Source organism: Palaemon carinicauda, chromosome 28 (assembly GCF_036898095.1).
Source record: "Palaemon carinicauda isolate YSFRI2023 chromosome 28, ASM3689809v2, whole genome shotgun sequence".
Taxonomy (NCBI): domain Eukaryota; kingdom Metazoa; phylum Arthropoda; class Malacostraca; order Decapoda; family Palaemonidae; genus Palaemon; species Palaemon carinicauda.
Genome location: NC_090752.1, coordinates 59,053,233 through 59,076,604, shown reverse-complemented (window position 1 = coordinate 59,076,604; position 23,372 = coordinate 59,053,233). Strand labels below are relative to the sequence as shown.

Genomic DNA, 23,372 nt, shown 5'->3' with positions numbered 1-23,372 from the left:
GACTAGTTATATAATCAAATCTTGCCTAAATAGGTAAACAGCCGAGCTCAAACGTTTCAATCATTTTGTGGGCAGAGTCTATGAATAGTTATTCGCTTTTCAGGTGATTATTATAAATCATTCGTTAGCTTTTAAACAATGCATTTTAATTTATCGTAAAATACACCGATATTAGAAAAAAAACGATGAAAAGAGGGTCTCTTTTTAAGTTTACGATACTATGAAATATATATATATATATATATATATATATATATATGAGAGAGAGAGAGAGAGAGAGAGAGGAGAGAGAGAGAGAGAGAGAGGAGAGAGAGAGAGAGAGAGAGAGAGAGAGAGAGAGGCCTAGGCATAGATCTAAACTGCATCAATGTGTTTCAATGTAATCTAAACTAAGCCAGTGTGTTTTAATGGAACACACACATGGCGAGAACTTATGAAAGGCCGCTCAATGATGCTTCAAAACATCTGGTCTCTACAGACAGAAATTTCTTTAAAAATATAGTTATTTTCCACTTACGAATAGCCAGGGAAACCACAGGCTGTCAGAGGAGGAGGGTGGGGGAGGGTAGAGCCTTGTAACTGAAGGGGGGGGGGATGAATGAGAGTTTTATTGGTGGTCCGTAGTTAATTGGCAGCAGGTGATAAATATAAAATGAGAGCTTCGTTCGTTTGCTCGATTTAGATTGCCCTACCTTACCTAAGAAGCGGGCTTTTGCGTTGGCAGCCCTTAAAATGAGAACTTTGTAAGACGCCACGCATTGTAAATTAACTTTGCAAGATGCCACATATTGTAAATTAACTTTGCAAGACGCCACGCGTTGTAATTAAACTTTGCAAGACGCCACGCATTGTAATTAAAACTTTGCAAGACACCACGCGTTGTAATTGCACTTTGCAAGACGCCACGCATTTTATTTAAAACTTTGCAAGACGTCACGCGTTGTAATTAAACTTTGCAAGACGCCACGCGTTGTAAATTAACTTTGCAAGACGCCACCTTTGTAATTAAACTTTGCAAGATGCCAGGCTTTGCAATTAAACTTTGCAAGATGCCAGGCTTTGCAATTAAACTTTGCAAGACGCCACGCGTTGTAAATTAACTTTGCAAGACGCCACCTTTGTAATTAAACTTTGCAAGACGCCACTTTTGTAATTAAACTTTGCAAGATGCCAGGCTTTGCAATTAAACTTTGCAAGACGCCACGCTTTGTAATTAAACTTTGCAAGACGCCACACTTTGTAATTAAACTTTGCAAGACGCCATGCGTTGTAATTAAACTTTGAAAGATGCCAAACATTATAAATTAGCTTCGCAAGATTCCAGCGAGGTAATTAAACTTTGCAAGACGCCACGCTTTTTAATTAAACTTTGCAAGATGCCATACGTTGTAATTAAACTTTGAAAGATGCCACACATTATAAATTAGCTTTGCAAGACACCACACATTGTAATTAAACTTTGCAAGATTCCAGCAGGGTAATTAAACTTTGCAAGATGCCACGCATTATAAATTAACTTTGCAAGAAGCCACGCATTGTAATTAAACTTTACAAGATGCCCTGCACTGTAACTAAACTTTGCAAGACGCCATATGTTGTAATTAAACTTTGCAAGATGCCACATGTTGTAATTAAACTTTGCAAGATGCCACATGTTGTAATTAAACTTTGCAAGACGCCACGCATGGTAATTAAACTTTGCAAGACACCACATATTGTAACTAAACTTTGTAAGACGCCAAGCATTGTAATTAAACTTTGCAAGACACCACGCTTTGTAATTAAACTTTGCAAGACGCTACGTATTAAAATTAAACTTTTCAAGACACCACCATTGTAATTAAACTTTGCAAGACACCACGCTTTGTAATTAAACTTTGCAAGATGCCATGCATTGTAATTAAACTTTACAAGACGCCAGGCGTTGAAATTAAACTTTGGAAGAAGGCACATAATGTAATCAAACTTTGCAAGAAGCCATGCATTGTAATTAAACTTTGCACAGCGCCACGCATTGTAATTAAACTTTGCACAGCGCCACGCATTGTAATTAAACTTTGCAAGACACAATACATTGTAATTAAGCTTTACAAGATGCCACACATTGTAATTAAACTTTGCAAGACATGGCCACGCATTGTAATTAAACTTTGCAAGACACCCCGCATTGCAATTAAGCTTTGCAAGACGAAACACATTGTAATTAAATTTTGCAAGAGGCCATGCATTGTAATTAAACTTTGAAAAATGCCACACATTGTAAATTAACTTTGCATGACGCCACATATTGTAATTAAACTTTGAAAGACACCAGGCATTGTAAATTAACTTTGCAAAATGCCACACATTGTAATTAAATTTTGCAAGACGCCACTCATTGTAATTAAATTTGGCAAGACACCAGCATTGTAATTAAACTTTGCAAGGCGCCACGCATTTTAAATTTTGCAAGACGCCAGCATTCTAATTAAATTTTGCAAGACACCACGCATTGTAATTAAATTTTGCAAGACACCACGCACTGTAATTAAACTTTGCAAGATGCCACGCATTGTAATTAAACTTTGCAAGACGCCACACATTGTAATTAAATTTTGCAAGAATCCACGCATTGTAATTAAACTTTGCAAGACGCCATACATTGTAATTAAATTCTGCAAGACGCCACGCATCGTAAAATAACTTTTAAAACGCCAGCATTGCAATTAAACTTTGCAAGACGCCACTCATTGTAATTAAATTTTGCAAGACGTCACGCATTGTAATTAAACTTTGCATTGTAAATTAACTTTTGCTTGTCATTATATATATATATATATATATATATATAGATAGATAGATAGATAGATATGTATATATATAATCGATATACGCGTTTCACACATTAGTCACTCGAGAACACTTAATCATGAGACAACAGTATTGGCAACAGATCGGAATTTCTTTCAAGAGATGGTTCAAAGTTGGGGGTGTGTGGATGTGGGATAAGTCGCATAAGTGATGACATCTTTGGCGATAGTCCATGCTCAAGTGAGTCAGGTGATACTTATAAAGCGTGTGAGAGAGGGAAGGCTAGTGACATTTTAAAGAAAAGAAAAAAAAAACTTAATAAACGCCCCCTTGTCAGCTCCCGTTTTTTGTCAAACGCTTCCAAAGGTATTCCCGTTTTCTGTCAAAGTTCAGGATTCTAGAATAAATTGCGATAATCTCAATAATTTGTTAAATATCTAGTTCCAATTACAAGATTCAGTCTTAATTGTGTAACACCCATGAGGCTACCTCTTCCCTCATTCATCGAGTGTGTTCCATTATGATTTTAGGAGGATTATTTCCAGAGAAACTTTCAAATTCTCTTTCTTCTTCGGTTTTTCTCATTATTATAAATCTTGCTCTCTATGTTGTATACATTTATCTACCTTAATATGAATGTTTTTAAGTGTTAATTATAATGATAATTTCTTTGTGATACTTTTTGCCTTTGAAATAACATCAATTGTCTTGAGAACTATTATATAATAATATTATAAAAAACAACAACAATAATAATAATAATAACAACAACAATAATTATAATGATAATAATAATAATTCCCCCTATATGATAAAGCAAGTGTCTGGCCATATAGATATTATATATATATATATATATATATATATATATATATATATATATATATATATATATATATATTTATATATATATATATATATATATATATATATATATTTATATATATATATATATATATATATATATATATATATATATATATATATATATATATATTTCTTTACAGTCACGCTCAGATCTCCCCGTACCTCGGGCAAGAAAATAGTCATACCCTGGAGAGAGAGAGGTACGTGTCCGCGTGTACATACCTATCTAACATTTAGCCATCATTTTTGACGGGTCACGTACACTAGTTACAAAAACTTCCTGTCTGAAAGGTAAACAATTTCATTTCTTATAGAGGAATGAACTTCACGTGCATTGAGGGACAAGCAGACCCAACACGCCCGGAAGATGACATCGCTGATAACTATGCTGACGACGCCCTCTGCCAAACCCTGCTGTCAACCCTATGCAAAAGAGTTTGGGCCTATTATAATAAAGGTACAGATATGGTTTGAAAAAGGATACCCTGCCATGGAGGATAAAGATATGACAATATTCTTATTATTTAACCCCGCAGATATATTTCCTGTTCTTTAGGGCTAGGCCATATGCTCATAATAAGAATCATTTTCTGCTCTTATAGCCATCTGCCTGATTTCAGAAATATATCCTGTTCTTATGGCCATCTGCCACAATTTAAAAAATATTTCCTGCTCTTATAGCCATCTGACCCAATTTCAGAAATATTTCCTGGTCTTTTATTCGTATTCCACATTTTCAGAAATATTTCCTGATCTTTTAGCCATATTCCACAATTTCAGAAACATTTCCTGCTCTTATAGCCATCTGCCTCAATTTCAGAACTATTTCCTGGTCTTTTATTCGTATTCCACATTTTCAGAAATATTTCCTGATCTTTTAGTCGTATTCCACAATTTCAGAAACATTTTCTGCTCTTATAGCCATCTGCTTAATTAAAAAAGAATAAAAAAAAATCTGCTCTTAAGCATTCTGCTCCAATTTCAGGAATATTCCCCCCTTTTTAAGCCCTCTGGCTTAATTTCAGAAGTATTTCCTGCTCTTTTAGCCATCTGCCTCAATTTCAGAAATATTTCCTGATATTTAAGCCATTTGATGCCTGAATATCAGAAATATTTCCTGCTCGTTTAGCCGTGCCCCAATTACAGAAATATTCCCATTCTTTAAGAAATCTGCCTCAATTTGAGAAACATGTCCTGCTCTTCTAACCATCTGTTCCAATCTCAGAAATATTTCCTGCTCTTTCAGCCATCTACCTGTCTCAAAAAATATATCCTGCTCTTTTAGCCACCTGCTAAAATTTCAGAAATATTTCCTTCTATATTAGCCATCTGACTCAACTTGAGAAATATTTCCCGCTCTTTTAGCCATCTGCCTCAATTTGGAAGTATTTCCTTCTATTTTAGCAATCTGTCTCATTTTCAGAAATATTCCCTGCTCTTTTAGCTATCAGCCTGTTTTAAAAATATATCCTGCTCTTTCAGTCATCTGCTTCAATTTCAGAAATATTTCCTTCTATTTTAGCCATCTGCCTCAATTTCCAAAATATTTCCTACTCTTGTAAACATCTGCCTCTATTTCATAAATATTTCCTGCTCTTTTAGCCATCTGCCTCAATTTCAGATATATTTCCAGCTATTTTAGCAATCTGCCTCAATTTCAGAAACATTTCTTGCTATTTTAGCCATCTGTCTCAATTTCAAAAACATTTCCTGTTCATTTAGTCATCTGTCTCAATTTCAGAAACATTTCCTGCTATTTTAGCCATCTGTCTCAATTTCAAAAACATTTCCTGTTCATTTAGTCATCTGTCTCAATTTCAGAAACATTTCCTGCTATTTTAGCCATCTGTCTCAATTTCCGAAACATTTCCTGTTCATTTAGTCATCCTTCTCAATTTAAAGTTAAAAAAAGTTAAAGTTGCGGGTTTTAGGTCTCCACTGAAACGATTTACATCATTTCAGATATATTTCCAGCTCTTTTAGCCACCAGCCTCAATTTCAGAAACATTTCCTGCTCTTTCAGCCGTCTGTCTCAATTTCAGAAATATTTCCAGCTCTTTTAGCCATCTGCCTCAATTTCAGAAATATTTCCTGCTCTTTTAGCCATCTGCCTCAATTTCCGAAATATTTCCTGCTATTGAAGCCATTTGATGCCTGAATATCTGAAATATTTCCTGCTCATTTATCCGTGCCCCAATTACAGAAATATTACCATTCTTTAAAGAAATCTGCCTCAATTAGAGAAACATGGCCTGCTCTTCTAACCTCTGCTCCAATTTCAGAAATATTTCCTGCTCTTTCAGCCATCTACCTGTCTCAAAAAATATATCCTGCTCTTTTAGCCACCTGCTAAAATTTCAGAAATATTTCCTTCTATATTAGCCATCTGACTCAACTTGAGAAATATTTCCCGCTCTTTTAGCCATCTGCCTCAATTTGGAAGTATTTCCTTCTATTTTAGCAATCTGTCTCATTTTCAGAAATATTCCCTGCTCTTTTAGCTATCAGCCTGTTTTAAAAATATATCCTGCTCTTTCAGTCATCTGCTTCAATTTCAGAAATATTTCCTTCTATTTTAGCCATCTGCCTCAATTTCCAAAATATTTCCTACTCTTGTAAACATCTGCCTCTATTTCATAAATATTTCCTGCTCTTTTAGCCATCTGCCTCAATTTCAGATATATTTCCAGCTATTTTAGCAATCTGCCTCAATTTCAGAAACATTTCTTGCTATTTTAGCCATCTGTCTCAATTTCAAAAACATTTCCTGTTCATTTAGTCATCTGTCTCAATTTCAGAAACATTTCCTGCTATTTTAGCCATCTGTCTCAATTTCCGAAACATTTCCTGTTCATTTAGTCATCCTTCTCAATTTAAAGTTAAAAAAAGTTAAAGTTGCGGGTTTTAGGTCTCCACTGAAACGATTTACATCATTTCAGATATATTTCCAGCTCTTTTAGCCACCAGCCTCAATTTCAGAAACATTTCCTGCTCTTTCAGCCGTCTGTCTCAATTTCAGAAATATTTCCAGCTCTTTTAGCCATCTGCCTCAATTTCAGAAATATTTCCTGCTCTTTTAGCCATCTGCCTCAATTTCCGAAATATTTCCTGCTATTGAAGCCATTTGATGCCTGAATATCTGAAATATTTCCTGCTCATTTATCCGTGCCCCAATTACAGAAATATTACCATTCTTTAAAGAAATCTGCCTCAATTAGAGAAACATGGCCTGCTCTTCTAACCTCTGCTCCAATTTCAGAAATATTTCCTGCTCTTTCAGCCATCTACCTGTCTCAAAAAATATATCCTGCTCTTTTAGCCACCTGCTGAAATTTCAGACATATTTCCTTCTATATTAGCCATCTGCCTCAACTTGAGAAATATTTCCCGCTCTTTTAGCCATATGCCTCAATTTGGAAGTATTTCCTTCTATTTTAGCAATCTGTCTTAATTTCAGAAATATTCCCTGCTCTTTTAGCTCTCAGCCTGTTTTAAAAATATATCCTGCTCTTTTAGCTCTCAGCCTGTTTTAAAAATATATCCTGCTCTTTCAGTCATCTGCTTCAATTTCAGAAATATTTCCTTCTATTTTAGCCATCTGCCTCAATTTCCAAAATATTTCCCACTCCTGTAAACATCTGCCTCTATTTCATAAATATTTCCTGCTCTTTTAGCCATCTGCCTCAATTTCCAAAATATTTCCCACTCCTGTAAACATCTGCCTCTATTTCATAAATATTTCCTGCTCTTTTAGCCATCTGCCTCAATTTCAGAAATATTTCCTTCTATTTTAGCCATCTGCCTCAATTTCCAAAATATTTCCCACTCCTGTAAACATCTGCCTCTATTTCATAAAAATTTCCTGCTCTTTTAGCCATCTGCCTCAATTTCAGAAATATTTCCTGCCCTTTTAGCCATCTGTCTCAATTTCAGAAACATGTTCTGTTCATTTAGTCATCTGTCTCTATTTCAGGAACATTTCCTGCTCTTTTAGCCATCTGTCTCAATTTCAGATATATTTCCAGCTCTTTTAGCCATCTGCCTCAATTTCAGAAACATTTCCTGCTCTTTCAGCCATCTGTCTCAATTTCAGAAATATTTCCTGCTCTTTCAGCCATCTGCTTCAATTTCAGAAACATTTCCTGCTCTTGTAGCCACCTCCCTCAATTTCAGAAATATTCCATGCTCTTTTAGCCATCTGCCTCCATTTCAGAAACATTTCCTGCTCTTTTAGCCATCTGTCTCAATTTCAGAAACATTTCCTGCTCTTTTAGCCAACTGCCTCAATTTCCGAAACATTTCCTGCTCTTTTAACCATCTGCCTCCATTTCAGAAATATATCCTGCTCTCTTATCCATCTGCCTCCATTTCAGAAACATTTCCTGCTCTTTTAGCCAACTGCCTCCATTTCAGAAACATTTCCTGTTCTTTTACCAACTGCCTTCATTTTGGAAACATTTCTTGCTCTTTTAGCCAACTGCCTTCATTTTAGAAACATTTCCTGCTCTTTTACCCATCTGCCTCCATTTCAGAAAAATTTCCTGTTCTTTTAGCCATCTGCCTCAATTTCAACAACATTTCCTGCTCTTTTAGCCAAATGCCTCCATTTCAGAAACATCTCCTGCTCTTCTAGCCATCTGCCTCCATTTTAGAAACCTTTCCTGCTCTTATAGCCATCTGCCTCCATTTCAGAAACATTTCTGGCTCTTTTAGACATCTGCCTCCATATCCTGCTCTTTTAGCCAACTGTCTCCATTTCAGAAACATTTCCTGCTCTTTTAGCCATCTGCCTCCATTTCAGAAACGTTACATGCTCTTTTAGCCAACTGCCTCCATTTAAGAAACATTTCCTGCTCTTTTAGCCATCTGCCTCCATTTCAGAAACATTTCCTGCTCTTTTAGCCAACTGCCTCTATTTCAGAAACATTTCCTGTTCTTTTAGCCATCTGTCTCCATTTCAGAAACATTTCCTGCTCTTTTAACCAACTGTCTCCATTTCAAAAAAAATTCCTGCTCTTTTAGCCAACTGCCTCTATTTCAGAAACATTTCCTGTTCTTTTAGCCATGTGCCTCAATTTCAGCAACATTTCCTGCTCTTTTAGCCAAATGCCTCTATTTCAGAAACATTTCCTGCTCTTTTAGCCACATGCCTCCATTTCAGAAACATTTCCTGCTCTTTTAGCTATCTGCCTCAATTTCAACAACATTTCCTGCTCTTTTAGCCAACTGCCTCCATTTTAGAAACCTTTCCTGCTCTTTTAGCCATCTGCCTCCATTTCAGAAACATTTCCTGCTCTTTTAGCCATCTGCCTCCATTTCAGAAACATTTCTGGCTCTTTTAGACATCTGCCTCCATTTCCTGCTCTTTTAGCCAACTGTCTCCATTTCAGAAACATTTCTTGCTATTTTAGCTATCTGCCTCCACTTCAGAAACATTTCTGGCTCTTTTAGACATCTGCCTCCATTTCCTGCTCTTTTAGCCAACGGTCTCCATTTCAGAAACATTTCCTGCTCTTTTAGCCATCTGCCTCCATTTCAGAAACGTTACATGCTCTTTTAGCCAACTGCCTTCATTTAAGAAACATTTCCTGCTCTTTTAGCCATCTGCCTCCATTTCAGAAACATTTCTGGCTCTTTTAGACATCTGCCTCCATTTCCTGCTCTTTTAGCCAACTGTCTCCATTTCAGAAAAATTTCCTGCTCTTTTATCCATTTGCCTCCATTTCAGAAATATATCCTGCTCTCTTATCCATCTGCCTCCATTTCAGAAACATTTCCTGCTCTTTTAGCCACATGCCTCCATTTCAGAAACATTTCCTGCTCTTTTAGCCAACTGCCTTCATTTTAGAAACATTTCTTGCTCTTTTACCCATCTGCCTCCATTTCAGAAACATTTCCTGCTCTTTTAGCCATCTGCCTCAATTCAAGCAACATTCCCTGCTCTTTTAGCCAAATGCCTCCATTTCAGAAACATCTCCTGCTCTTTTAGTCAACTGCCTCCATTTAAGAAACATTTCCTGCTCTTTTAGCCATCTGCCTCCATTTCAGAAACATTTCTGGCTCTTTTAGACATCTGCCTCCATTTCCTGCTCTTTTAGCCAACTGTCTCCATTTCAGAAACATTTCTTGCTATCTTAGCCATCTGCCTCCACTTCAGAAACATTTCTGGCTCTTTTAGACATCTGCCTCCATTTCGTGCTCTTTTAGCCAACTGTCTCCACTTCAGAAACATTTCCTGCTCTTTTAGCCATCTGCCTCCACTTCAGAAACGTTACATGCTCTTTTAGTCAACTGCCTCCATTTAAGAAACATTTCCTGCTCTTTTAGCCATCTGCCTCCATTTCAGAAACATTTCTGGCTCTTTTAGACATCTGCCTCCATTTCCTGCTCTTTTAGCCAACTGTCTCCATTTCAGAAACATTTCTTGCTCTTTTAGACATCTGCCTCCACTTCAGAAACGTTACATGCTCTTTTAGTCAACTGTCTCCATTTCAGAAACATTTCCTGCTCTTTTAACCATTTGCCTCCATTTCAGAAATATATCCTGCTCTCTTATCCATCTGCCTCCATTTCAGAAACATTTCCTGCTCTTTTAGCCACATGCCTCCATTTCAGAAACATTTCCTGCTCTTTTAGCCAACTGCCTTCATTTTAGAAAAATTTCTTGCTCTTTTACCCATCTGCCTCCATTTCAGAAACATTTCCTACTCTTTTAGCCATCTGCCTCAATTTCAGCAACATTTCCTGCTCTTTTAGTCAAATGCCTTCATTTCAGAAACATCTCCTGCTCTTTTAGCCATCTGCTTCCATTTTAGAAACCTTTCCTGCTCTTTTAGCCATCTGCCTCCATTTCAGAAACATTTCCTGCTCTTTTAGCCATCTGCCTCAATTTCAGAAACATTACTGGCTCTTTTAGACATCTGCCTCCATTTCCTGCTCTTTTAGCCAACTGTCTCCATTTCAGAAACATTTCCTGCTCTTTTAGCCATCTGCCTCCATTTAAGAAACATTTCCTGCTCATTTAGCCATCTACCTCCATTTAAGAAACATTTCCTGCTCTTTTAGCCATCTTCCTCCATTTCAGAAACATTTCTGGCTCTTTTAGACATCTGCCTCCATTTCCTGCTCTTTTAGCCAACTGTCTCCATTTCAGAAACATTTCCTGCTCTTTTAGCCATCTGCCTCCATTTCAGAAACATTTCTGGCTCTTTTAGACATCTGCCTCCATTTCCTGCTCTTTTAGCCAACTGTATCCATTTCAGAAACATTTCCTGCTCTTTTAGCCAACTGCCTCTATTTCAGAAACATTTCCTGTTCTTTTAGCCATCTGCCTCCATTTCAGAAACATTTCTGGCTCTTTTAGACATCTGCCTCCATTTCCTGCTCTTTTAACCAACTGTCTCCATTTCAGAAACATTTCCTGCTCTTCTAGCCAACTGCCTCTATTTCAAAAACATGTCCTGTTCTTTTAGCCATCTGCCTCCATTTCAGAAACGTTACATGCTCTTTTAGCCAACTGCCCCATTTAAGAAACATTTCCTGCTCTTTTAGCCATCTGCCTCCATTTCAGAAACATTTCCTGCTCTTTTAGCCAACTGCCACTATTTCAAAAACATTTCCTGTTCTTTTAGCCATCTGTCTCCATTTCAAAAAAATTTCCTGCTCTTTTAGCCAACTGCCTCTATTTCAGAAACATTTCCTGCTCTTTTAGCCATCTGCCTCCATTTCAGAAACATTTCTGGCTCTTTTGGACATCTGCCTCCATTTCCTGATCTTTTAGCCAACTGTCTCCATTTCAGAAACATTTCCTGCTATTTTAGCTATCTGCCTCCACTTCAGAAACATTTCTGGCTCTTTTAGACATCTGCCTCCATTTCCTGCTCTTTTAGCCAACGGTCTCTATTTCAGAAACATTTCCTGCTCTTTTAGCCATCTGCCTCCATTTCAGAAACGTTACATGCTCTTTTAGCCAACTGCCTCCATTTAAGAAACATTTCCTGCTCTTTTAGCCATCTGCCTCCATTTCAGAAACATTTCTGGCTCTTTTAGCCATCTGGCTCCATTTCCTGCTCTTTTAGCCAACTGTCTCCATTTCAGAAAAATTTCCTGCTCTTTTATCCATTTGCCTCCATTTCAGAAATATATCCTGCTCTCTTATCCATCTGCCTCCATTTCAGAAACATTTCCTGCTCTTTTAGCCACCTGCCTCCATTTCAGAAACATTTCCTGCTCTTTTAGCCAACTGCCTTCATTTTAGAAACATTTCTTGCTCTTTTACCCATCTGCCTCCATTTCAGAAACATTTCCTGCTCTTTTAGCCATCTGCCTCAATTCAAGCAACATTCCCTGCTCTTTTAGCCAAATGCCTCCATTTCAGAAACATCTCCTGCTCTTTTAGCCATCTGCCTCCATTTTAGAAACCTTTCCTGCTCTTTTAGCCATCTGCCTCCATTTCAGAAACATTTCTGGCTCTTTTAGACATCTGCCTCCATTTCCTGCTCTTTTAGCCAACTGTCTCCATTTCAGAAACATTTCTTGCTATCTTAGCCATCTGCCTCCACTTCAGAAACATTTCTGGCTCTTTTAGACATCTGCCTCCATTTCCTGCTCTTTTAGCCAACTGTCTCCACTTCAGAAACATTTCCTGCTCTTTTAGCCATCTGCCTCCAATTCAGAAACGTTACATGCTCTTTTAGTCAACTGCCTCCATTTAAGAAACATTTCCTGCTCTTTTAGCCATCTGCCTCCATTTCAGAAACATTTCTGGCTCTTTTAGACATCTGCCTCCATTTCCTGCTCTTTTAGCCAACTGTCTCCATTTCAGAAACATTTCTTGCTCTTTTAGACATCTGCCTCCACTTCAGAAACGTTACATGCTCTTTTAGCCAACTGTCTCCATTTCAGAAACATTTCCTGCTCTTTTAACCATTTCCCTCCATTTCAGAAATATATCCTGCTCTCTTATCCATCTGCCTCCATTTCAGAAACATTTCCTGCTCTTTTAGCCACATGCCTCCATTTCAGAAACATTTCCTGCTCTTTTAGCCAACTGCCTTCATTTTAGAAAAATTTCTTGCTCTTTTACCCATCTGCCTCCATTTCAGAAACATTTCCTACTCTTTTAGCCATCTGCCTCAATTTCAGCAACATTTCCTGCTCTTTTAGTCAAATGCCTCCATTTCAGAAACATCTCCTGCTCTTTTAGCCATCTGCCTCCATTTTAGAAACCTTTCCTGCTCTTTTAGCCATCTGCCTCCATTTCAGAAACATTTCCTGCTCTTTTAGCCATCTGCCTCAATTTCAGAAACATTACTGGCTCTTTTAGACATCTGCCTCCATTTCCTGCTCTTTTAGCCAACTGTCTCCATTTCAGAAACATTTCCTGCTCTTTTAGCCATCTGCCTCCATTTAAGAAACATTTCCTGCTCTTTTAGCCATCTGCCTCCATTTAAGAAACATTTCCTGCTCTTTTAGCCATCTGCCTCCATTTCAGAAACATTTCTGGCTCTTTTAGACATCTGCCTCCATTTCCTGCTCTTTTAGCCAACTGTCTCCATTTCAGAAACATTTCCTGCTCTTTTAGCCATCTGCCTCCATTTCAGAAACATTTCTGGCTCTTTTAGACATCTGCCTCCATTTCCTGCTCTTTTAGCCAACTGTCTCCATTTCAGAAACATTTCCTGCTCTTTTAACCAACTGTCTCCATTTCAGAAACATTTCCTGCTCTTTTAGCCAACTGCCTCTATTTCAAAAACATTTCCTGTTCTTTTAGCCATCTGCCTCCATTTCAGAAACGTTACATGCTCTTTTAGCCAACTGCCTCCATTTAAGAAACATTTCCTGCTCTTTTAGCCATCTGCCTCCATTTCAGAAACATTTCCTGCTCTTTTAGCCAACTACCACTATTTCAAAAACATTTCCTGTTCTTTTAGCCATCTGTCTCCATTTCAAAAACATTTCCTGCTCTTTTAGCCAACTGCCTCTATTTCAGAAACATTTCCTGCTCTTTTAGCCATCTGCCTCCATTTCAGAAACATTTCTGGCTCTTTTAGAAATCTTCCTCCATTTCCTGCTCTTTTAGCCAACTGTCTCCATTTCAGAAACATTTCCTGCTCTTTTAGCCATCTACCTCCATTTCAGAAACGTTACATGCTCTTTTAGCCAACTGCCTCCATTTAAGAAACATTACCTGCTCTTTTAGCCATCTGCCTCCATTTCAGAAACATTTCCTGCTCTTTTAGCCAACTGCCTCTATTTCAAAAACATTTCCTGTTCTTTTAGCCATCTGTCTCCATTTCAAAAACATTTCCTGCTCTTTTAGCCAACTGCCTTTATTTCAGAAACATTTCCTGCTCTTTTAGCCATCTGCCTCCATTTCAGAAACATTTCTGGCTCTTTTAGACATCTGCCTCCATTTCCTGCTCTTTTAACCAACTGTCTCCATTTCAGAAACATTTCCTGCTCTTTTAGCCAACTGCCTCTATTTCAAAAACATTTCCTGTTCTTTTAGCCATCTGCCTCCATTTCAGAAACGTTACATGCTCTTTTAGCCAACTGCCTCCATTTAAGAAACATTTCCTGCTCTTTTAGCCATCTGCCTCCATTTCAGAAACATCTCCTGCTCTTTTAGACATTTGCCTCCATTTCCTGCTCTTTTAGCCAATTGTCTCCATTTCAGAAACATTTCCTTCTCTTTTAACTATTTGCCTCCATTTCAGAAATATATCCTGCTCTCTTATCCATCTGCCTCCATTTCAGAAACGTTACATGCTCTTTTAGCCAACTGCCTCCCTTTCAGAAAGATTTCTTGCTATTTTAGCCATCTGCCTCCATGTCAGAAACATTTCCTGCTCTTTTAGCCATCTGCCTCCATTTCAGAAACGTTACATGCTCTTTTAGCCAACTGCCTCCATTTCAGAAACATTTCCTGCTATTTTAACCATCTACCTCCATTTTAGAAACATTCCCTGCTCTTTTAGCCAACTGCCTCCATTTCAGAAACATTTCCTACTATTTTAGCTATCTGCCTCAATTTCAGGTGATGCTGAAGCAGTGATATCCTTGGTAGGAAGATCAGCTGACGGTGCTAATGGCAGCAGCAGTGACACCTGCGGGAAGAACTCAAAGGATCCCTGGGATCCCCTGTTACTGTGGGTACGTCCTGGTCGCTGCTGCCTGCGCTTCTTGGCCGATCAAGTGAGCGAGGCAGAGCTTTCTTCAGTAGCCTCCGTCGGTTGCGGTACGGGACTCTTGGAATGGCTGATTCAAGCCACAACAGGTAAACACAAGGAGAAGAACGACCCTCATCTTTCATTAGGAATCGAAGGAGTCATTGGCATATTTCGCTCCGAAGACGTGCACTGTTTCACACCCTTACTGCACGTCTAGTAACCAAACATTGTAGAGAGATATGGCAGAGGTGAGTAGTCTAACCAAACACTGTAGAGAGAGATGGCAGAGGTGGGTAGTCTAACCAAACACTGTAGAGAGAGATGGCAGAGGTGGGTAATCTAACCAAACACTGTAGAGAGAGATGGCAGAGGTGGGTAGTCTAACCAAACACTGTAGAGAGAGATGGCAGAGGTGGCTAGTCTAACCAAACACTGTAGAGAGAGATGGCAGAGGTGGGTAGTCTAAGCAAACACTGTAGAGAGAGATGGCAGAGGTGGGTAGTCTAAGCAAACACTGTAGAGAGAGATGGCAGAGGTGGGTAGTCTAACCAAACACTGTAGAGAGAGATGGCAGAGGTGGCTAGTCTAACCAAACACTGTAGAGAGGGATGGCAGAGGTGGGTAGTCTAAGCAAACACTGTAGAGAGAGATGGCAGAGGTGGCTAGTCTAACCAAACACTGTAGAGAGAGAGATGGCAGAGGTGGCTAGTCTAACCAAACACTGTAGAGAGAGAGATGGCAGAGGTGGGTAGTCTAACCAAACACTGTAGAGAGAGATGGCAGAGGTGGCTAGTCTAACCAAACACTGTAGAGAGAGATGGCAGAGGTGGCTAGTCTAACCAAACACTGTAGAGAGAGATGGCAGAGGTGGGTAGTCTAAGCAAACACTGTAGAGAGAGATGGCAGAGGTGGCTAGTCTAAGCAAACACTGTAGAGAGAGATGGCAGAGGTGGCTAGTCTAAGCAAACACTGTACAGAGAGATGGCAGAGGTGGGTAGTCTAACCAAACACTGTAGAGAGAGATGGCAGAGGTGGGTAGTCTAACCAAACACTGTAGAGAGAGATGGTAGAGGTGGGTAGTCTAACCAAACACTGTAGAGAGAGATGGCAGGGGCGGGCAGTCTAACCAAACACTGTAGAGAGAGATGGCAGAGGTGTCTGGACTACATAAAGGAACTCGCCTTGCTGTAAGGGTGTGATAGGGTGTACTTATTTAGAGCGCAGCGTGTCAAGAATTCCTGTCCCCAACTGTACTTTAGGTTTTTCCAGTTTGAAGTAACAGACTGCCGAGATTAGAGACTTTGTGGTTTTCGTAATATTACTAAATGGAAAATCCTTTCGCTTTTCTGTTGGTCTCCGAAAATGTGTATTTCCTTCCATGCTTACAAGACTCGATTTCAGAAGTGGATAGTTTGCAATAAACTGGTGGGAAAAGTCATCAATTAAATAACACTTGGTTTACTCTGATCATGTGTTGAAACAAGTATCCCAAATTAAAAGCAAAATATCTCAATCAAGTGTAAATATCAATAATATTGACAGCATAAAACAATTTAAATCACGTGAATTTTCAAACATTTTTTCCTGCTTTTTGACTTCTAGTATGTCAATAGACCGCTGAATTACATAAACATCTATTTTAAATGAAGAAATCCAGTCATTTTGATTCTATCAGAGATTTCCAATGATTTGATATTCTAGCCCACTAATCAATATTATGTTCCATTGAACATAAAAGTAACTTTAATTTAAAGAAATTAACAAAAAAAAATTTAACCGTGAGATTTTAATGTTGAATTTATTTTGTGCAAACAGAAACTTTACAATTACTGTAGATGAAAGTACATCAGCAGTTAAAAACGCAAGCCATTTACCAGTTTAAATGTCGCTCAAGAATGGCACTGGCAAGGGACAATGCCCTAGAGATTGACTATATATGCATATGATCAGCGCCCGAGCCCCCTCTCCGCCCAAGCTAGGACCAAAGACGGCCAGGCAATGACCGCTGAGGACTCAGCAGGTAGACCTATAGACTCAACCAAACGCCCTACCATTTCCAAGGATAATGAGGTTGCAGACAATACAAGAAACTATCGAGCTTGTAGGGGATTCGAACCCCAGTCTAGCATATTGCCAGGCAGGAACGTTTCCAGTAGGCTATCACAATCCTTCATGCTTTATCACTATTCTAATTTCAGGTTTGTCTGTCATGGGTTACGAAATCAACGGGGATTGGTGGAGCTCGAAGTATGCACCGCCCACTTTCATCCCGCTGACCTATGTTGACCCAGAAGATGACCCTCCCAGTGTCCCTCATTGTCATGCCTTGATGTGCTGTTATTTCAACAATGCTCGCGTGTTTAAGTGAGTGAGTCTTGGGCCGGAAAGGCATGATGATGAGATGCGTCTTTTAAAAAGATATAAAAACAATACTTTCGTATTTTAAAAATATAAAAACAAAACTTTCGTCTTTTAGAAATATAAAAAAAAAACTTTCGTCTTTTCAAAAGATATAAAATAAAACTTTCTTCTTTTAAAAAGATATAAAAACAATACTTTCGTCTTTTAAAAAGATATAAAAACAAAACTTTCGTCTTTTAAAAAGATATAAAAACAAAACTTTCGTCTTTTAAAAAGATATAAAAACAAAACTTTCGTCTTTTATAAAGATATAAAAACAGAACTTTCGTCTTTTAAAAAGATATAAACACAAAACTTTCGTCTTTTAAAAAGATATAAAAACAAAACTTTCGTCTTTTAAAAAGATATAAAAACAAAACTTCCGTCTTTTAAAAAGATATAAAAACAAAACTTTCTTCTTTTAAAAAGATATAAAAACAAAACTTTCGTCTTTTAAATAGATATAAAAACAAAACTTTTGTCTTTTAAAAAGATATAAAAACAAAACTTGTGACTTTTAAAAAGATAAAAAAAAAATCCTCTTTTAAAACGATGAAACAAAACTTTCGGCTTTTTAAAATATATAAAATAAATCCTCTTTTAAACTTTTGGCTTTTAAATAGATAAAAAAAAATTCCTTTAAAAAGATGAACAAACAATTCTCTTTTAAAAATATAATACAAAACTTTCGGCTTTTAAAAAGATATAAAAACAAAACTTCCGTCTTTTAAAAAGATATAAAAACAAAACTTTCGTCTTTTAAAAAGATATAAAAACAAAACTTCCGTCTTTTAAAAAGATATAAAAACAAAACTTCCGTCTTTTAAAAAGATATAAAAACAAAACTTTCGTCTTTTAAAAAGATATAAACACAAAACTTTCGTCTTTTAAATAGATATAAAAACAAAACTTTCGTCTTTTAAAAAGATATAAAAACAAAACTTTCGTCTTTTCAAAAGATATAAAAACAAAACTTTCGTCTTTTATAAAGATATAAAAACAGAACTTTCGTCTTTTAAAAAGATATAAACACAAAACTTTCGTCTTTTAAAAAGATATAAAAACAAAACTTTCGTCTTTTAAAAAGATATAAAAACAAAACTTCCGTCTTTTAAAAAGATATAAAAACAAAACTTTCTTCTTTTAAAAAGATATAAAAACAAAACTTTCGTCTTTTAAATAGATATAAAAACAAAACTTTTGTCTTTTAAAAAGATATAAAAACAAAACTTGTGACTTTTAAAGATAAAAAAAAAATCCTCTTTTAAAACGATGAAACAAAACTTTCGGCTTTTTAAAATATAAAAAAAAATCCTCTTTTAAACTTTTGGCTTTTAAATAGATAAAAAAAAATTCCTTTAAAAAGATGAACAAACAATTCTCTTTTAAAAATATAATACAAAACTTTCGGCTTTTAAAAAGATATAAAAACAAAACTTTCGTCTTTTAAAAAGATATAAAAACAAAACATTCGTCTTTTAAAAACATATAAAAACAAAACTTTCGTCTTTTCAAAAGATATAAAAACAATACTTTCGTCTTTTAAAAAGATATAAAAACAAAACTTTCATCTTTTAAAAAAATATAAAAACAAAACTTTCGTCTTTTAAAAAGATATAAAAAGAAAACTTTCGTCTTTTAAAAAAGATATAAAAACAAAACTTTCGTCTTCTAAAAAGGATATAAAAACGAAACTTTCGTCTTTTAAAAAGATATAAAAACAAAACTTTCATCTTTTAAAAAGATATAAAAACAAAACTTTCGTCATTTAAAAAAATATAAAAACAAAACTTTCATCTTTTAAAAAGATATAAAAACAAAACTTTCATCTTTTAAAAAGATATAAAAACAAAACTTTCATCTTTTAAAAAGATATAAAAACAAAACTTTCATCTTTTAAAAAGATATAAAAACAAAACTTTCGTCTTTTAAAGATATAAAAACAAAACTTTCATCTTTTAAAAAGATATAAAAACAAAACTTTTGTCTTTTAAAAAGATATATAAACAAAACTTTCGTCTTTTATAAAGATATAAAAACAAAACTTGTGACTTTTAAAAAGATAAAAAAATCCTCTTTTAAAAAGATAAAACAAAACTTTCGACTTTTAAAAAGATAAGAAAAAAAAATTCCTCTTTTAGATAGGTAAAAAAAAACCTTTAGTACTTTAAAATGATATAAACATAAAACTTTCATCTTTTAAAAAGATGATAATCCACGAAATTTGTTTTTAAAAAACTTATGTCAAAAATGTGAACATTCGAAAGCATATCCCTTTGAAAACAACGAAGATCCACAAAACTTTTTATAAACCATCTTTCAAAAATTAAAATCTGTAAAAAATTACTTTTAAAATTTTTTTCAACCTTATTAGTCCCGATGTAATGCAGGGTCGGCCACTCGGGTTAACTTTCTCCACCTATTTCTATTCCTTGCATCTTCTTCCTCCAGTCCCACCCAACATATATCCCTCTTTGCCACATCCATTCATCTGATTCAATGACTCCCCACACTCCTCCCTATCACTGGTATATTCTAAGCTCGCTTGATTAGTTCCACCTACTCCCTTCCTATTAAATGGCCATAGTATCTCAGATGTGCTTCCCTAACCATCCTTACATTATATATCACACATTCTTCTCTTGCTTGAGGGTACACTCGGGCACACTCTTCTATCTTATTTCTCTTCCTCTTGTTATGTTAATGTCTTTATAGTTTACTTAGGAAATATTTATTTTAATGTTGTTGCTCTTCTTAAAATATTTTATTTTAATGTTGTTGCTCTTCTTAAAATATTTTATTTTAATGTTGTTGCTCTTCTTGAAATATTTTATTTTCCCTTGTTTCCTTTCCTCACTGGGCTATTTTCCCTGTTGGGGCCCTTGGGCTTATAGCATCCTGCTTTTCCAACTAGGGTTGTAGCTTTGCAGTTAATAATATAATAATAATAATATCTTGACTCTCCCTCCTTTCCAGTAGTGACATTCCAGCAATCCGTCTCACCATCCTCATCTCGGTTCTTTCTAACAGTACCTCCCCTTTCTTTTCAAGCGGCCAAGTTTCTGTCCCATATGATAGTGGTGGCATCATAACTGTTATATAAATCTTCATTTTGAGTTTTAATGGTATTTTCTAGTCTTAAATAACTCCCGTGACTTCTCTTCATTTTTGCCATGCTTCTTTCACTCTGTCTCACTGCTTTCTCAGTACCTCCCTCCTCTGTCATTAATCTCATTGTTCTATTTTAACACTGTGACATCTTCAGCTTGAATGTTTACTTCTTCATGTCCTTCTCTACTGCAAATCATTAGTTTTGTCTTTTCAATTTTCACCTACAATCCTTTCCTTTCTAGGGATCTTTTTCCATACTAAAATTGCAATTTTCTTCTATGTTTGCTATAACGACTAAATCATCTGCAAATATCAGCTCCCATAATTCTCCGCTGTTCCGCAATTCAGATGGCATAGCATCTATAATGACTAAAACAAGAATGGACTCAGAACACATCCCTGATGGAGGCCAACCTCCTCAGAGAACACATCAAACTCCGCATATTTCGTATGTACAATGGTTCTTGGTCCCTCATACATCATCCTCATTAACCTTACTAACTTTTCTGATACTCCTCTCTTTCTTAAACACCAATAGACTAACCTTCTTGGCACCGTCATGCACCTTTTCAAGATCCACAAAATACATGGAACTTTCCTGTTTCCTTCTAAGTCTTACTATAAAGACAGAATCTACTCCACTCTTTCCTTTCACAACCCAACTGCTGTTCATGTATATCTACCAACTCTACCAACCTTCCTTCTACTAATATTTCAAGTATCTTGAATACAGGCTCCAAAAGCTTTATTCCTCTGTAGTTCCCACAGTTTAACGCGTCTCCTTTTTCGTTTAAACAACTTAACCATCCAACTATCTCCCCATTCACTTGGCATTACTTCCCAGATCTTTTCCAAGTGTGTGCACACACTCTTTGCCTAGATTTCTCAATGTCTTAATAATTTATATTGTTACCTCTGATTTTCCTGTAGCTTTACTTGCTTTTCCTTTCTATATAGCATTCTCGACTTCATTCTCTCTGTTTGCTATTGGTCCTTCTACTGAATGAACATTTTCCAGTTCTTCACACTCGTTCTCAGTGTTTTAACAGTTGTAAAAAATAGTCTTGCCATCTTTTCTTGACTTCCTCTTCCTCAATTAAGATATTTCCATTTTCATCTTTTATGATTGCTTCTGCAATTTTGAGCATTATCTTTTCTGCCTCTGGTGTTTCCATCATTCAATGGCACTTTCTCCTGGCTTCTCCCTTTGCAAATGCTAGCCTACCATTCTCTTTGTTTTCTGCTTTACCCATCTATATTCCTCAATAGTTTGGTAGTTATTATATTCTTCCCGCCTTCTTCTGGCGGTACTCTTTTTCTTTCACAGCTGTTTGAACCTCTTGAATCCACCACAATGTTTCTTTTCCCTGTTATATACCACTTGTCCTCCCACACACCTTTGGTGCTACTGGCACTACAATCTCTTTCATAGCATCCCATATTTCTTCAGGCCATTCTGATGTTTCATTTACATAAATCTCATGCCTAGTTCTTTCCACTTCTAAACTTTACTACCTTTTCTCCCTTCAGCTTCCAAGTTTTGATCTTCCTAGTTTTGACTGGAGCTTTTCTGCCCCCACCAGTTTATGTTGAGCTACAACAGACTCATTTGAATATCCTTACAATCTATAATAATTTTCATGGTCAATTTGTGTCCCATTTTGTTTACTTTTATATATCACTAGATGACTTTTCATATGTCTTATAGAAACAAAATCTATAAAAGTCTTTCAAAAAAATGAAAATCCATGAAATATATATCAACAAAAGATAATGAATAAATATGTGTATGTTCTACAAAATATAAATCAATAAATCTTTGGATTCTCTCTTTGTATGTAGGAAATACGTCAACGCGTACGAAGGTCCCCTATTAATCATAATAGGTTCGACAAGCACGGCTAAATGCACGGAACCTGGACCTCACGACTACAAAGACGTCCATCCATGGACTCTGAAAGCGACTCATAATATCACGGATACTGACATCATCGCCTGTTATGTGCGAGATCCCTGGAAGGTGGATGTAGCTAACCGGTTACGTATTTTCACTAAAGGGCAGAAAAAATTATTTGCTTGAAAATTATTCCTTAATAATTGTGAAGTACTCGAGTGGACCTAAACATAATAAAAAATATAACTCTCTGAATGTTCTTTTATAATCCTTTGGATAGAATAAAGTTATTACAAAATTGAGTATTTGCAAATTACCACTAAGTCAAACATTACTGGATAAAATTTTTGCATATATATCATCCTTTGCAATTACAAATATGGCAAAGATGACCAGGGCATTCCTTTCATCATGATGTGAATAAACAAAAATTACGGTTTGCAATATTTCTCCAATTCAAAATAAATGTTTCCGCACACTTCAACAAAATCCCCTTAGTTCTCATGACCTTTACTCTTATAACCCTGCCAACAAAATTGAATCTGATAACTCTAATACTAAACCTTTAATCTCTAACCTTATAGCCCTACTAACGGACCTTTAACATTTAATCTCGTATTTCTACAAATAGACACTTAACCCAAGCCAATAACTTAAATACACAAGCACACTTATTTCTTAAGGATGAAAAGATTCGGTAAAGTTTTACTGTATTACAAAGTGTCATAGAGACATCTGATGGTGATTTAGTGAACCAGCTAGTAAATGTTGAAATGTATTGGACACATGCAGCAACCTTGCAACCCTGTTATACTCAGTGCAGCGAGAAATGGACGATTGGGTAAGGCATCTGGTTTTACGGGGATTTGGAATACTGACGCCCGGAATAGAGAGCACATACAGTAGTGTAAGTTAAATATTCAAGGGCACATTGCCACAGAAAATCTGTAAAAGTGTAAAGTTATATTTAATCAACCTCCATATCAGAAACATCTTAGTCTACTAATACTACAGTTAACAATAACAGAAATATGGTGTAAATTGATAAGTGTGCCCTAATAACGATTCTCGGTTTTAATCCATTGGGAAAAAAATGCTGCTGCCGACTTTAGATTCAAAAGCCTCTATTAATTCCTTCA

At 36.3% G+C, this 23,372-nt stretch overlaps 1 protein-coding gene across 1 annotated transcript in view; it reads left to right on the top strand.

Annotated features, from left to right (window-relative positions):
- Positions 1-22,457, top strand: part of LOC137622061 (uncharacterized) — a 24,059-nt gene extending 1,602 nt beyond the window's left edge. The window contains exons 2-5 of the mRNA XM_068352538.1: positions 3,972-4,114; positions 14,696-14,935; positions 17,027-17,192; positions 22,182-22,457. Coding sequence (XP_068208639.1) covers positions 3,976-4,114; positions 14,696-14,935; positions 17,027-17,192; positions 22,182-22,419 — 783 coding nt within the window. The 5' untranslated portion in view covers positions 3,972-3,975 and the 3' untranslated portion in view covers positions 22,420-22,457. The remainder of the gene's footprint in view (positions 1-3,971; positions 4,115-14,695; positions 14,936-17,026; positions 17,193-22,181) is intronic.
- Positions 22,458-23,372: the final 915 nt, after the last annotated feature.